This window comes from Entamoeba invadens (assembly GCF_000330505.1).
Source record: "Entamoeba invadens IP1 unplaced genomic scaffold scaff_1105074725225, whole genome shotgun sequence".
NCBI classification, from domain to species: Eukaryota; Evosea; order Mastigamoebida; family Endamoebidae; genus Entamoeba; species Entamoeba invadens.
Genome location: NW_004443552.1, coordinates 19,743 through 34,164, shown reverse-complemented (window position 1 = coordinate 34,164; position 14,422 = coordinate 19,743). Strand labels below are relative to the sequence as shown.

General features: G+C 38.6%; 8 protein-coding genes across 8 annotated transcripts; 4 read left to right on the top strand and 4 right to left on the bottom strand.

Annotated features, from left to right (window-relative positions):
• Positions 1-168: 168 nt before the first annotated feature.
• On the bottom strand, positions 169-1,703 carry EIN_379370 (hypothetical protein; the record flags this gene model as incomplete). Its single annotated transcript, XM_004258793.1, has 3 exons — positions 169-741; positions 782-1,426; positions 1,581-1,703. The coding sequence occupies 3 exons, from the start codon at positions 1,701-1,703 to the stop codon at positions 169-171; spliced, it is 1,341 nt and encodes a 446-aa protein (XP_004258841.1).
• A 1,349-nt stretch (positions 1,704-3,052) lies between these two features.
• Positions 3,053-4,477, top strand: EIN_379360 (aspartate ammonia-lyase, putative; the record flags this gene model as incomplete). The annotated part of the gene is made up of 1 exon (XM_004258792.1): positions 3,053-4,477. The coding sequence occupies one exon, from the start codon at positions 3,053-3,055 to the stop codon at positions 4,475-4,477; it is 1,425 nt and encodes a 474-aa protein (XP_004258840.1).
• Positions 4,478-4,721: 244 nt separating this feature from the next.
• EIN_379350 (diphthine synthase, putative) lies at positions 4,722-5,531 on the bottom strand (the record flags this gene model as incomplete). The annotated part of the gene is made up of 1 exon (XM_004258791.1): positions 4,722-5,531. The coding sequence occupies one exon, from the start codon at positions 5,529-5,531 to the stop codon at positions 4,722-4,724; it is 810 nt and encodes a 269-aa protein (XP_004258839.1).
• A 170-nt stretch (positions 5,532-5,701) lies between these two features.
• EIN_379340 (hypothetical protein) lies at positions 5,702-6,871 on the bottom strand (the record flags this gene model as incomplete). Its single annotated transcript, XM_004258790.1, has 1 exon — positions 5,702-6,871. The coding sequence occupies one exon, from the start codon at positions 6,869-6,871 to the stop codon at positions 5,702-5,704; it is 1,170 nt and encodes a 389-aa protein (XP_004258838.1).
• An 83-nt stretch (positions 6,872-6,954) lies between these two features.
• EIN_379330 (bromodomain containing protein, putative) lies at positions 6,955-8,331 on the bottom strand (the record flags this gene model as incomplete). The annotated part of the gene is made up of 1 exon (XM_004258789.1): positions 6,955-8,331. One exon carries the CDS (start codon positions 8,329-8,331, stop codon positions 6,955-6,957), a length of 1,377 nt encoding a protein of 458 aa, XP_004258837.1.
• Positions 8,332-8,804: 473 nt separating this feature from the next.
• Positions 8,805-9,898, top strand: EIN_379320 (hypothetical protein; the record flags this gene model as incomplete). The annotated part of the gene is made up of 2 exons (XM_004258788.1): positions 8,805-9,401; positions 9,503-9,898. 2 exons carry the CDS (start codon positions 8,805-8,807, stop codon positions 9,896-9,898), a joined length of 993 nt encoding a protein of 330 aa, XP_004258836.1.
• Positions 9,899-10,500: 602 nt separating this feature from the next.
• EIN_379310 (hypothetical protein) lies at positions 10,501-11,334 on the top strand (the record flags this gene model as incomplete). The annotated part of the gene is made up of 1 exon (XM_004258787.1): positions 10,501-11,334. One exon carries the CDS (start codon positions 10,501-10,503, stop codon positions 11,332-11,334), a length of 834 nt encoding a protein of 277 aa, XP_004258835.1.
• A 27-nt stretch (positions 11,335-11,361) lies between these two features.
• Positions 11,362-14,142, top strand: EIN_379300 (coronin, putative; the record flags this gene model as incomplete). Its single annotated transcript, XM_004258786.1, has 2 exons — positions 11,362-11,373; positions 11,416-14,142. 2 exons carry the CDS (start codon positions 11,362-11,364, stop codon positions 14,140-14,142), a joined length of 2,739 nt encoding a protein of 912 aa, XP_004258834.1.
• Between the last annotated feature and the right edge of the window lie 280 nt (positions 14,143-14,422).

The window sequence follows — 14,422 nt, the reverse complement described above, 5'->3', positions numbered from 1 at the left end:
ATTTTTGTCTAAAATTTCGGGAAATCGTTCATTAAATTTTTTCGTTGATAATAAAGTATTATTTAAATTAGCATTTTAATTATAAATTAATGATTCCTTTTTTGTGCGTATTCTATACTAAATAATATATGAACTATAAAAAACAAAACAGAAGTTACACACAGTGACTTACTCCTCCTCAAAGCCACCAAGCAAATTAACGTTTTCTGCTCGTTCCTCATCCATCTGGTTTTCAGCGTCGAGGAACTGTTGAACTCTTTGAGCGTCTTTAATGTTTTCTGTAATTTTGAAACAGGCCTGTCTAATGGATGGGTTTGTCCAACACCCCTTCAAATACTCGACGGGGTACTCTGTCCCGTAGATTTCGTCGACTATCTTATAGAAGAGGTTCTTGAAGTTTGAATAGTCTGTGGTAGTTACTTTGACATAGTTGAATTGCTTAGTCTTCTCGATCTCATTCTTCACCTCGTCGATTTGGAAGTCGGTGATCGTTGCAATGGTGTTATTATCTTCGACACCGACCAGTATAAATTTGACAGCTGGAAGGTTACAAAACCGTTGTGACTCTTTATACCAATTGATGACATTCTTGAATGAAGACTCTTCGTCAAATCGAAAGACCAGTGTCACGATAGAAACGTTGAAAAATGGCGTGTAAGACTTCCCATGTTGAATGACATGGTTGTACACATCCAACTTGAGACGAATTGTTGCGTCCTCTTTTTTGATGAAGTGGTGGGGCTGTTTATTATTCCTACGTACCACAAAAAGAACAACAAACGTAGTCGACAATGTCATCACCCATGAACGCCGGCACATCAAGTAAGTTTTGAACCATCTTATGTGCTTCAGTGGATAACGACGAGTCGCACGCCCAAAGTGCTTTTATTAGCACATATAACTCAGTCTCTGATTTTGTTACAAATTTGGCTTTGCCTTGCGGTGACTGTAAATTGGCGAACATAGGTGTTGAGACACATCGGGTCTTATTACGTGAACGCTGCCTCTCTTTTTCTTCTTTCAGAATGAACTCCTCGGTGAAGTGGGTCTTCTTCAAGTCGTCAACTTGTTGATAAAAATCAGTGAAAAATGGAAAGATGTCACCGGGAGTGTATCTACAATACACTTTGTGTGGTATTTCTTTAATAAAATTGTTGATCTTCTCATCCGACTTGAAACTCTTTTTGGGCTTTTGAATAACACCAACAAAAACAGTGTGAAGGGTTAAGACGTTCCCACAATATCGAGTCACTTCCTCGTGCCATTTAGTAATGTTTTTGTATGAGTGGTCTTGGGCATTAAACACTATCACTGCGAGGGTTGTTCCTTTAAATGGAAAATAGCTCTTATCCTTCCCGACGTCGTTCTGATAATTTGAGACCGAAATACGTCCAATTCTATTGCCAAATTTCATATCCATTGTAAACTTGCAGTTAATTACTGTTACAAAAACGATTAGAAAATAACAAACATCGTTTGAACCATACCCTTGTGGTGGAGTACACTCCATCTGTTTCTTTACGTCAGTACTTATTGAAAATATTTAATCGTTGAATCCAATTGGTTTAAAAAGTACAAACGTAGAGGGAGTACATCAGTATTTTTCGATCCTTGTCACTGGAAGTGTCTCCAACAAATGATACTTTGAGTGTAAAGTTGATTGAAGAGTCCGCTATCACTGTTTTTGCTCTAGTGCAATTCATCTTACAATTCTAAGATTTGTCCAACTTTTTTGGTTACGGCAAACACCTCGGGTTTGATTTTTGAATGTGCTTCTTTTCTCTGTATGCCGTTATCAAACACCAAAAACAATAGTACAGCTTTATTACACTTAATTAATATTTTTATTATTAAAATCTCGTTGTTTTCGTCAAAAAGAAAAAATACAAAATATTTCATTCAATGGTTATAAAATAGTCGCTGTTTTTTTTTTGTTCGAGAAAAAATGGAGACATATCAAAAATCTATATTAAGTTTACAATGTGGGTTGATCAGCGAAAAAGGGAAAAATAATTTGCCAATCTATTAGTTTGAAATTTAAATTATTTTATTAATATATTTAATATATTGAATGATAACCTATTTTTTTTATAAAGTATCTTTATATAAATAATACATGTTTTTAATTAACTTTCATTGTAATAAACTATATTAACTATATTATGTTTAAGTTTATTGTACTAACAATTTAATTAAATTATACTATTGAAATAATTACCTTTATTTTTGTGGTTTTAAATTTATTTGCTAATACAATTACTTCGGTGACTGAACAATATCTGTCTCGTTGTGATTATTTTTACAAAACTATTGTTTTATAATTGTATATTTTAGAAAAAATGAGCATTAAAATAAAGTCTAGTTGTAGCTAATTTTTTTGTTTTAATTATTTTAGTCTTTTATTTTCGTAACAATGAGCATTGTACTTTTTTTAAAATTAGTATTATTAATATAATAATATATATAATAAAATATTAAAAATATAATATATTATATTATAATATAATATAAAATATTTAAAAATATAATATTTATGAATATATTATAATATTATAATATTATATAATATTGTTAGTGTATTGTGTAATTATTAATTTTCATTATTAAATTCCCTATTTTAATGGGGACCTAAAACATTTTGAATTCTCTTCTTTTTTTTCTATCGATGTCTTTTTTTGCTTTCGGGTCCCCACACATTTACGCACCTCCATTGAATTTAATAATGAATAATAATATAATAATAACATTAATACTAATTTATAATCAACCAAAGAAGTGTGGATCACTATTCTGAAAATGAAGTGCCCCTAACCTCCCGCATTTACTGACTTGAAATGTCCATTACAAAAACAAAAGAAATCGCATTTTTGGGATGATGAAATACAATTGCTTCCAAAGCCTCTGGAATATTGCGAACATTGGAGAATTGCAGCACAAAAATGCTCTTCTTCTCTGCAAGCTTCGAAACGCCTCTTAACCTTCCTCTTTACGAAGAAGTCAAAAATTGTTTTCGAATAAAAACTGTTTTTGTGATCTCAACAGTATTAAACAAATGGCTACTGAATACCGTATCGAGAAAGACTCTCTTGGGGAAATGCAAGTCCCAAAGGATGCGTTCTACGGAGCGCAGACTGTTAGAGCCATTAACAACTTTAAAATTACACACCAACGCTGTGACCCAGACTTCATTCACGCCATGGGATATGTCAAAGAAGCTACTGCCTTTGCAAACCATGCAGATGGTATCTTAGACAAGACCAAGTGTGATGCCATTATGCAAGCCGCTCATGAATTGGCTGAAGGCAAATTTGATGAGTGGGTTGTAGTTGATCCCATTCAAGGTGGCGCTGGTACTTCATTCAATATGAACTGCAACGAAATAGTCGCGAACAGAGCTTTAGAGATCTTAGGGTTTGGTAAATACCGCCCAGACGTTATCTCTGCGAATACCCATGTCAACATGTCGCAGTCCACAAACGACGCTTTTCCAACTGCTTTTCATATTGCCGGTCTTTGGAAGATTGACAGACTTGTCGCCGAGATGAAGTTGTGTTACAATGAAATCGAGAAGAAAGCAGTTGAGTTCAAAGACTTCTTGAAGATGGGAAGAACTCATTTACAAGACGCCGTTCCAATCACTTTTGCCCAAGAGCTAAGAGCATATAACTGCATTATAAAAAGAGGGTGGGAAAGACTTGAAAGGTCTAAAGGAGCATTTGAAGGTATTAATATGGGCGCAACAGCAGTCGGAACGGGTCTAAATGCTGAGCCAACTTTCATCACCTCCGTCGTCGCCAAATTGGCTGAGTTGTCGAAAACGAATGTCCATAATGTCGAAGACTTGGTCGATGGAACACAAAACTCGGACTGCTATTTGGAAGTGCATGCTGCTCTTGCTATCATAGCGTGCTGCATGAGTAAAGTTGCGAATGATTTGAGAATCATGACTTCCGGCCCAAGATGTGGACTTGGCGAAATCCAATTGCCACCAAGACAACCGGGAAGCTCCATTATGCCAGGTAAAGTCAACCCCGTCATTGCTGAAGTGATGAATCAGACGTGTTTCCAAATTATTGGTAATAACACTACCGCAATGTGGGCAGCAGCTGCGGGTCAATTTGAGTTGAATGTGATGGAACCTGTCATGTTCTATGACATCTTATTATCTCTCGAAATGCTCAAGAACGCATTCTCCACATTCAGAATCAATTTGGTCTTGGACCTTAAAGCAAACAAAGAAAGAATGCAATGGTTCATTGATAATTCAGTCGGAATTATCACCGCTTTGAACCCACACGTCGGGTATGAAGTCGCCGCAGCTACTGCTAAAGAAGCTATTAGCACTGGAAGACCAGTCAGAGAAATCATTCTTGAAAAGGGTGTTTTAACAAAGGAACAACTTGACATCATCTTGTGTCCCGACGAGATGACTACTCCGGGCATTGCTGGTGCTCGATTGTTGCAAAAGAAAAATTAATTTCAAAAATTTGTGTTCTTTTTGTTTTAAGAAAAGAGTACTTTATTTAACTAATAAATTATTAAACAAATTATATATTATAAATATAATATATTTTATTATATTATATAGTAAAACACATATTATGAACATTTTTATATAAAATAAATTAAACAACATAGTTATATACCAAACTATTGTCTAAATTAATTTATAAAGAAAGTTGTTATGAATAACGATAAAGGTATAACATTAATAATAGGCCTCACTTAAATTTATAGAAGTTGAGGTGGTCGAGTTCTGGGTCGTCGATTTGTGGACTTGGGATGAGGAGGCAGTGAAGGGGTGCGCCGAAGTCGTAAGTGAGAAGATCCTTCATTTTGCCAAAGACGATTTTCTGGTCTGGTGCGGCGACGCGAGCCAATCCGACGACATAGGTATCTTCGTTGTAGACGCCGGACTTCTGTGAGTTTTCGACTTGAAGGAGTTGATCGATGCATTGATTGATTGTCATGTAGCGTGGTGGTTCGAAGATGTCTCTTCCTTTGATGATGTTTTCCTCACTGCGTTCTTTGACTTTGATATCGAGAAGGACGAGTGTGTGCATGTTGTTGTCGCGATTTGTTTTGATGCGTTGGTAGTATGAGAAGGGTTTCCAGTTGTCAGTCCAGAAGCAGACAGAGACGGTTTGCCCAAAGCGATACAATTGGAGACCACTGCATCCAACAGCATTCATGATCGATGCGTTGTGAATGACTTTGACTTCAATGCCACTCTTTTTGCATCGGCAGAAGATGTCCGAGTGTGTTGTTGCTCCAAAAACATCACCAACTACAAGCAGCGCAACTTTCTCTGTTTTAGCTGGTTCAAGAATCACGTCTGCCTCACTTTCAACAAGATCTCTGTCTGCAACTATCACCTTCTTCCCATAGAACTCTTCAAGGCGGGTGACATCGCATTGCAGAATTGCTGTGTAATGTTCAAGAAAGATTTTGTCGCATGATTTGATTGCCTCAAGACCGCGCACAGTGATGTCTTTCTCGTCGTAGAGACCAAGTCCAATGATGTACAGCATTGAAACAGTTCACAACTCACAACTCTTTTTTAATAATATACAAAATTTAAAAACAAAACAAAATAAAAACAAAATAAAAACAAAATAAAATAAAAACAAAATAAAAACAAAGGAGGGTTTCCATGAAAACAAGAATATCACCAGAAAACACAAATAACAAACAAATAACATTAGTTGTGTGCCGTCTGTCTGTCTTTCTGTGAGAGCGAAAATGGGACAGCACAATATGGGCAATACGAGTGGTCTGCAGTCCATGGCGCAAGACAATCTGCGTGGAAGATGTGGTGGCACGCTGTGACTACAGCATCACTTTCACTTTCAATGTCACACAGACAGATCGGACACGTCACAGTCTCGCTGTGTGGTGCAAGTCCACTCAGTACAACAGAAAAGACTGCAGCAGCCCGTGTCCCCCACTGCACTGCTATCAGCACACATACACACACAAAGAGAGCACCGTCCGTCTTGACATTGATTGGGTTCTGGCTGTAACACATCCAATACATACAAACTACACACCGCACACACAGCGTCACTTTCACACTCACAGACCGCTGTGGATAACTGAACACCCACGGTATCACACTGAACACCACAGCTACACACCGCACATACTCTACAACACTAAACCCACACATCAAAACAACACTCAAATACACCTGCCCAACAGCTCCATACTTCCCAAGATACTTCCCTCCAAGCACAGCAACACAATACAACGACAACACTCCTACACTCCCAAACCCCCAAAACAAAAACATGTGTGGCGAATAGACAACAGCCGCTGTCCAATGCAAAAACGAGATCATTGCACTCCCTACAACAAGACTGTGCATCGTCATCCCATCAACGGGCTCCCTCTTCAACACACATATCTCACACACCAACAACACACTCAACAACACAACATACACATCACTCACACTACTCTCCTCTTTCCCTACATACCTCTTCCCTACAAACTTCATCACTCCACCTACCCGACCATACACATTCGTCCCATTCACTCGCACAATCGCAACAACACCTTCAACACGACACTCAAAACCAACACACTCAACTCGCATCATCCGCATCCCTCCATCTATATAAAACCCATCTCGTATATACAACTTCCCCGTCGTCACTACTTCACCATCCTTCTCTACACTCACCAACGACGTCAAAAAAAACGTCCCCACTGGCTCCCTCTCACTCATCACACTCTCTTCTTCACCAACATCATCCTTCACCCATATCCCCTTGTACGGCTGCTGCTTCGTCAACTCACTCTCAACACTATTTCCCACACTTTTAGATACCACACTCACCGCTATCATCATCATAACCACAATCTTCATTTATACTTCACAGTTCTTTGTTGTAAATTTTAAAGTTATAAAAAGAATTAACAAATATAACAAGCATTAAATAAAGTCATCGCTCACTCCGAAGTGAATACAATAGTTTGTATTTTAAGGTTGAATAAGTCTGAAAGTGACTTTGCCATATTATAAATCTCCGACCCGACGGTATTATATGTGAATGCATTTGCCCATATGAGTGCAATATCATCGAGGACATCTTCTGCATAAGTGTATTGTTTGTCTTTGATTTTCTTTTTGACTGTTCCCAAGTCCATTGGGTGTTTAATAACATCGTAATAGTTCAAGGCACCACTAGCTTCCGGGTCTACCTTAACCATAAAGGCGTATGCATTTTTGTTCTTTGAGAGTGATTGGATGAGTTTGTTCAATTGTGTGATGTTTGTTTTGTTCATTGGATGTCGTGGCAACGTGTTTGACATCACAATCTCTTGAATTGGTTGTTCGACCTTTTCTTCTTTCACAACAATTTCAAACGCGTCAATTTCCATTGGACTTTCCACTTTCATTCCCGTGTCTTCCTCCACCTTAGGAAGTTCAATTTCAAATTTGTCCTCGTCTAGGTCTTTCTCTCGCTTCACTTTCTTCTCGTGCTTCTCTTTATTCTTTCCAGTGTCGCTCTTCCCCCTTTTCTCTTTACTTTCCTTCGTTTCTTTCTTCTCCAATTTTCTATTGATCGTCGTTTCCCCCTTTTCCTCTTTATTCGGTGCAATCGGTTTATTCAATTTCTCTTGGTGAAGTAATGTTAATGTAAAATCAGTGTCCACCTCTTCAACTTTCTTCTTAGCTTTGTGCTTCTTATTCTTCTCATGTTGTTTGATGGATGGAAATTGGAGTTTGTCTTTAATAACGAACAGGCAGTACGGAAGCAACTCTCCCATCATCTCAGGTCGTTTCGCTCCAATTGCATAGTCGACAACTATCTCACTGACTCTTCGAAATGCAGCGTCAAAGTATCTTCTGTGAGCGTCGACTAAGAAAAATGCCTTTGGGATTTCCCACATCGATACATTCCCTTCGCGAAGGGAGTCTGACAGAAGGTCGACCATTTGCTCTGTGAAGCACTCAATTGGCTCGTTCACACGATACTTCTGGAGAAAGTTAAGGATTTCCACACAGATCTTCATATCCGGCGAAGAGTTGTCGATGTATATCCAGTCTATTAAAGCCTTTAAAGCATCGTCCGAGAGCTCCAATTTCTCTTGTGAAGGCATCGAGAAGTATTGTTTAAAAAAATCGCACCGACTCACTAAGACATACCGATGAACTTTGACGTCGGTGTTAATAAGAGTGTATTCCCCGGTATTGTTGTTGTAAAGTGATTCAAAGATGTCTTTGTTGTGTTGCTCGTACCCCAATTCCTCCTTCTCTTTCACAAATTTGATATCTGAAAACTGGCACTTTCCGCTCCTGAGGCGGTCAACCACGTCATACATTCCAAAGTGGTAATTTAGAGTTCTTGTTCCTGTTTTTCTCTTTTTAATTCAACAACTTTCTGTGAAGAGGAAAAGTTTTGACAAAAGTGGAAATCATATAACAGAACATGGTGATGGCGACATTAAAGGATATTTGTAGACAGGATTGGGAGTGTTTTAAATCAATCATAATTCATTTGAGCGGTTGCGAAGAAATGAGAAATGATGATCCAATAAGATGAAAAATGTTATTACTCATTTGCATTAATAAAGACTAATACAAAGAAATGTGTTATTAGCCAAGTCGTAAATAATGCTTTTGTATTGGCCTTTGGTATTCAAAAAACACTTAAAAGAATAATTACACAGCAAACGGAGAAACCCTTTTCCTTTAAAAATAACACCAGAAATTGGTCGTATTTTGAATACAATTGTTGATAAATTTAAAAATTAAAAAGGGTTTACCACAAAAAAAGAACTTTTCATTGAAACAAATGAGTTTTAATAGCGCAAAACACGACGGATATGGTATCGCCTTGACACAGAGCTCAGCAGGTGTGTCAACACTCTGGACTGACGGAGACGTGACTTGGTATTCTCCAGATTTGGCTGCTCAACGCAATTACCAGGTCCAAGCATCGGATGTGTGCGACACCTCCGACCCCAACGTTGTCATTTCGATGTCGTCTTCGGGGCAGTTCTATTCCATCGACCGTCGCCTTGCTCGTGCGGTTAGTATTTCCAGTCCAACAACTCGAATCAACGAAGTTGCCATCGCCTCCAGCGAAAATTTGTTGGTGGCTGGGTATATGGAAGTTGTGCGAGTGTTCGACCTTCGTAAAATGCAAACATTAGCCTTAATTACCGAGGCACACAGCGATGACATTGTGGACATCAAATTTTGGAATGAATTGATTGTCACTGCGTCACAAGACTCTCTTTCGTGCTTCATTGATTATACCAAGGGTGATGATGGTATAGTCCATACTGTGAATATGGGTAAACCAATTTCGATGGTCGGGGTGATCAACAAGGATCTTGTTTCCTTCACAACGGATGATTCTGCCTTCCAAATTTACGCCCCAAATACCGTTTGTTTCCATTAAAGAGTTATCATTTTACACAAATTACACATTCTAGTAAATCATATTATAATGGTATAATATCTCAAATCACCGAGACTGACGAGGAGGAACAAACCGTCTCAAATGTGGCCGATTTGCGAGTAAATACGCTGGCGACAAACTTCGACGGTGCAACCGTGCTGAGAGGTACAGAAATCAACAAAAAGGTCGTTGCGAGTGTTGCACTTCCGAACGGTGAGATTGACCTCTTCAATTACGTCAATGACAATAGTTACAGAAGATGTTTGAGAGCACGTTGCCACGAAGGCATTGTGAGAGACTATAGAGTGAATGGTACCACAATGTACACAACTGGAGAAGATGGGAAGGTTTGTGTATTTGACATGAAAACACCACCACTTGTTGAAGACGTTGCCCAACAACCACAAGCCACAAATGAGCTCAGTGGTGGAATGAGACAGAAACAACAAAGAAGACAACATACGCCAATGGATTGTGATTGAATGAAATTTTCCTTATAGAATTTTAATTAATAAATTTAATTTATTAATAAGTAAAAAAATCGTTAGTTTAAAAATTAGCAAATTATAATAAATAAATATTATTTTTTTTTCTTCAAAATTTACTTTTTTTATATTTTTCTTTAATTAAAAAAAATATTAATATTTTAAATTATTTAATTATATTTAAAAAAGATATGATTTGTAAACTGTATGATATTATCAAATAGTTAACTTATCCCAAACAAAAAAACACTAATGATATTAATAAATATAATAAATTAATAACTAAAATATAATAATTATCAAAATTATATAATTTTAATTTTATCAACCAAAAGATGTTTTTTGAATTACCAAAAAATATGTTAGAACCTAACAAAGAAACAAGTTTTTTATCCCAAGCAAAACGTCAAAATCATCTCATCTGATTTTTCGGGATTTAGGGTGATAAAAAAAAGTGGAGGAAAGAGCCAAAAATGGAATAACTATATAAATAGTATAAGCAACCAAAATGAATAACTACATAGTAAAAATAGCCGAAAAGGGAGGAACTAGATGGATATATAAGGAAAAAAAAGAGAACTTAGAATTAAAGGAGACGCATGTTTGGGAGTGACGCACATTTTGTTATACATAGACCGTCGTCGACAGAAGTCGACGAGAAGAATATCAGTCTGTTAGGGAATATTTTTGGAAATAAAGACACCATGCTACACCACCCTGAACCGACATCACCGGGAATACCCATTGGAAAGAGAGAAGACAGCACAATGGACTTGTCTTTTGATGATGATGACGTGAAACCAATTGATGTGAAAGCTCAGAGCCCTATGATTGTCTTGAACAAATCGAAGGGTGTTGTGATGGAAGGGGGTGTTGCCTATAAAGGAGATAAGGAGGAAATCCGAAAATTTAAGAAGTCGATACCTTGGAACCAACCCGAGAAGGTTGATTTTGTGAAACAGTTTAAAGACAACCAGAGCGAGGAGGATTACACGTTTTCGTTGGAGGAGAAGGAAGAGTCGAAGGCGTGCAAAACCGAGAAGTGTACTACAAACACGAATTTACAAAAAGAAGAAATTGTTGGGTGTGAGATAGACGCGGACTTGAAGGAAGTCATCGACAGCGAGAAACAATTGTATTTGCAAGCGAGTGTGATATATAAAAAGATGAGTGAAGACATCACAAAGGGCGATATCACACTCACCGACGAGGAAAAAGATGTTCTCAAGCGCGCGTATATACTCTTGAAAACCGATGATGGTGATGTTAACTCCGAAGAAATGAAAGAAATCATTAAAGAGACTGAAGGCGAGAATGAAGCAGAACCGGTTGAAAGTGAACACACAAGCGATGACGATTGGGGAGAAAAGAAGGACCCTTCCGATGTAAAGAAGACAAGCCGTGTTACATCAATCCAAACCTCATTAGATTGATCTTATTGTTTTTTTATGTTATTCGAAATGTTATTCCTGGTTTGTTTCTTTAGAAGGATTTCTAAAGAAACAAATCCAAAGGCGACGAACTGGAAATGCGAAGAAACTCGAAAACGGCACAAATTCATGTTCAAAACATCGAAGTACAAACACATCCAATGCCAAAACTATAAGGTGGAAGAATGGTACCCGGACGTCAAAACGTCGAACGGAGGACCAGAAGTCACGATGATGGTTGCTACTTCAACATATCTGGCATTGAACTGGCAAAGCGCTGGTGCAGGAAGTATTGGATGCATTCCACTGACAGAGAGAGGGAAACGAAAAGCAGAGCCAACATTCTGTAAGGGACATACGGCAGAAATAGTCGATATGATTAGCTGCCCATTTAATGATAATTTGATCTTCAGTTGTTCGGGAGACGGTACTATTAAGGGATGGGAATTGCCATTTCCGACTGCCATGAGCAAAACGATCTCCCCATGTTGCAGTCTTGAAGGGCATCGTAGGAAAGTTGATGTGATAGCACACAACTATGGTGCACCGGTGATAGCGAGTGCGAGTAGTGATGGGTATGTTAAATTGTGGGACTATGTCAAGCAGAGCGAGGTGAAAAGTATCGAGAATAAAGACACCGTCTTTTCTATGGACTGGCAATATGACGGAAATGTGATGATCCTCACGGGGAAGGACAAGAAACTGAAAGTTGTTGATTTCCGAGCGGGAAGTGTAGTGAAGACGTATGCGGCGCATGAAGGGACTAAAATGAGTTGTGCACGATATGTTGGAAAGGAAGAGCCGTTTGTGTTCAGTGTTGGGTTTGATCGAACACAAAGCCGCCAAATGGGGGTGTTTGACTTGAGAACGGACAAGGCGGTCTGCTTGAAACCATTCCCTGGGACGTCGTCTGTGTGTAAACCGATTGTTGATTTGGACACATCGCTGATGTACATCTCGGGAAGAGGTGATTCGTTGGTTAAGATATACGAATTTGACGCGAAGAACAAGATGTTTATTAGCGAATTGGCCACTCAGAATACCGGAGAAGCACTGAAAGGTATTTCGTTGTTACCTAAAAGAGCAGTGCATGTGAATCAATGTGAAATTAATACGTTACTTCGTCTTGGGAATGGGAAAGTGTCGAAAGCAGGGTCGTATATCATTAGAAGAGCTTCAATGAAATATCAAGACGACTTGTATCCGGACACGTTGTGGGTTGGAGAGTCTCTCTCTGCTGATGACTACTTGTCTGGCAAAGACGCCAAACCAAAAGAAGTATCACTTCAGTGTGTGTTTGGTGACCAAAAGGCGCTTTGGGACGCTTACGAATCCAACGAAGTGAAAGAAGCGAAAAAAGCTGCTGAAGAAGAGAAGAAGCGACTTGCGGAGGAAGAACAAAAGAAGGTGGAAGAGGCACAACGTGCGGAAGAAGAGAAGAACCGAATCATCCATAAAGCGCCACAAATCATACGAAGCACACACTTCAGACACATCAACATCAAAGCCTTCAACAAGAACACTAACATCATCGACTTGAAAATGAACACTACGACCTCACAAAGTCTTGTGAAGTGCAACAAAAAGTGGGTTGGAGTGCCGTGGACTGGTGTTGGTAAAATTGCGTTGTGGCCAGCGGACAAGCCGGGGAAGATGACGAACCCTATTTTCTGTGACAATGGTGGAAATGTCACGGACTTCATGTTTGATCTCTTTAATGATGATAAAGTCTACATCTGTGGTGAAGATGGCAAAATTCGAGTGTTCTTGGCGGAGGCTGAGAGTGCTCAGAAAGTCCAAGAAATTAACGCCCATCCACGAAAGATCGTTTCTATCAATGCGAATCCGTTTATTTCAAATTGCGTGATCACTGTTGGTGCGGAGCCGTCGATCAGAATGTGGGATGTTGCGAATGAGAGTCTAATCAAGGAGATAACAGGGTTTGGCGAACAAATTGGGAACATCAGTTTCAGTAGTACTGGTGAGAGAATGGCCGTCTCTTGCAAAGACCACAAACTGTATATAGTCGACTTACGGAAAGGGGAAATTGAGACATCGATTGAAGTGCCACAGAACGGGGGGAAAGGATTTATGTGTGCGTGGTGTGGGAGGAAAGAGAGAGTGTTCACTGTTGGGTTCTCGAAGAGTTCCCAACGAATGTATTCGTTGGTTGATGTTAAAGAAATGAAGGTGATGCATACCTCCCCGATTGATACGGAGTCTGCTGTGATGACACCGATCTATGACGAAGACATTAATGTCGTCTTTTTGATTGGAAGAGGCTCTAAAACACTGCATTGCTTTGAAGTGACGGACGAAGACCCTTATGTCTTCCCACTCAATATTTCCACGTTTGATGATGTTGTCAACGGATTTGATGTGTCACATAAAGAGGAAGTTGATGTCAAAAAGAGTGAAGTGATGCGACTCACTTTACTCATTGGAGAACCACCATCTGCAGTCTCAAAGAACAGCGTCATTGTCCCGCGAGTTAAACTTAATTTCTTCCAAGACGATATCTTCCCAGACACGCGAAGAAAAGTACCGACATACACACCAGAGGAGTGGATCGAAGGAAAGGTCAAAGACGTGGAATACATTTCATTGCAACCAGAAGGCATGATTAAACTGTCGGAGGCTCCAAGTGAATCGGAAAGAGCCAAATACTCTTACGAGCAAGAGAGAAAACGTATTGAAAAGGAAGAAGAAGACAAGAGAAATGCCGCTATCTTTGATAGAGTCCTTGATAGTATGAATGAAAAGAGAGACACCTTCGAGTACTCTGACAGTCCTGAATGGTCCGACGACTAACGTATTTTTAAGAAATGCCATCATTTTCTTTGGTTCTTAAATCATCCATTATAACTTGCATATTTCTATTACAATACTTATATTTTTATTATAATTAGATTCGTATTATTTATAATAAAATACTAGTAAATTAATTAGTAAGAAACTATATACTTTTGATAAAGAAGAAAAGGGTGGTTTGCCTTTGAATGTGTGAAAAAACAGGAGGCGATTGTATGCCCGTTATTTTCCGTTTTAAATATTGCATTTAAAGGGGAAAAAAAGACGACAAAATTTAACT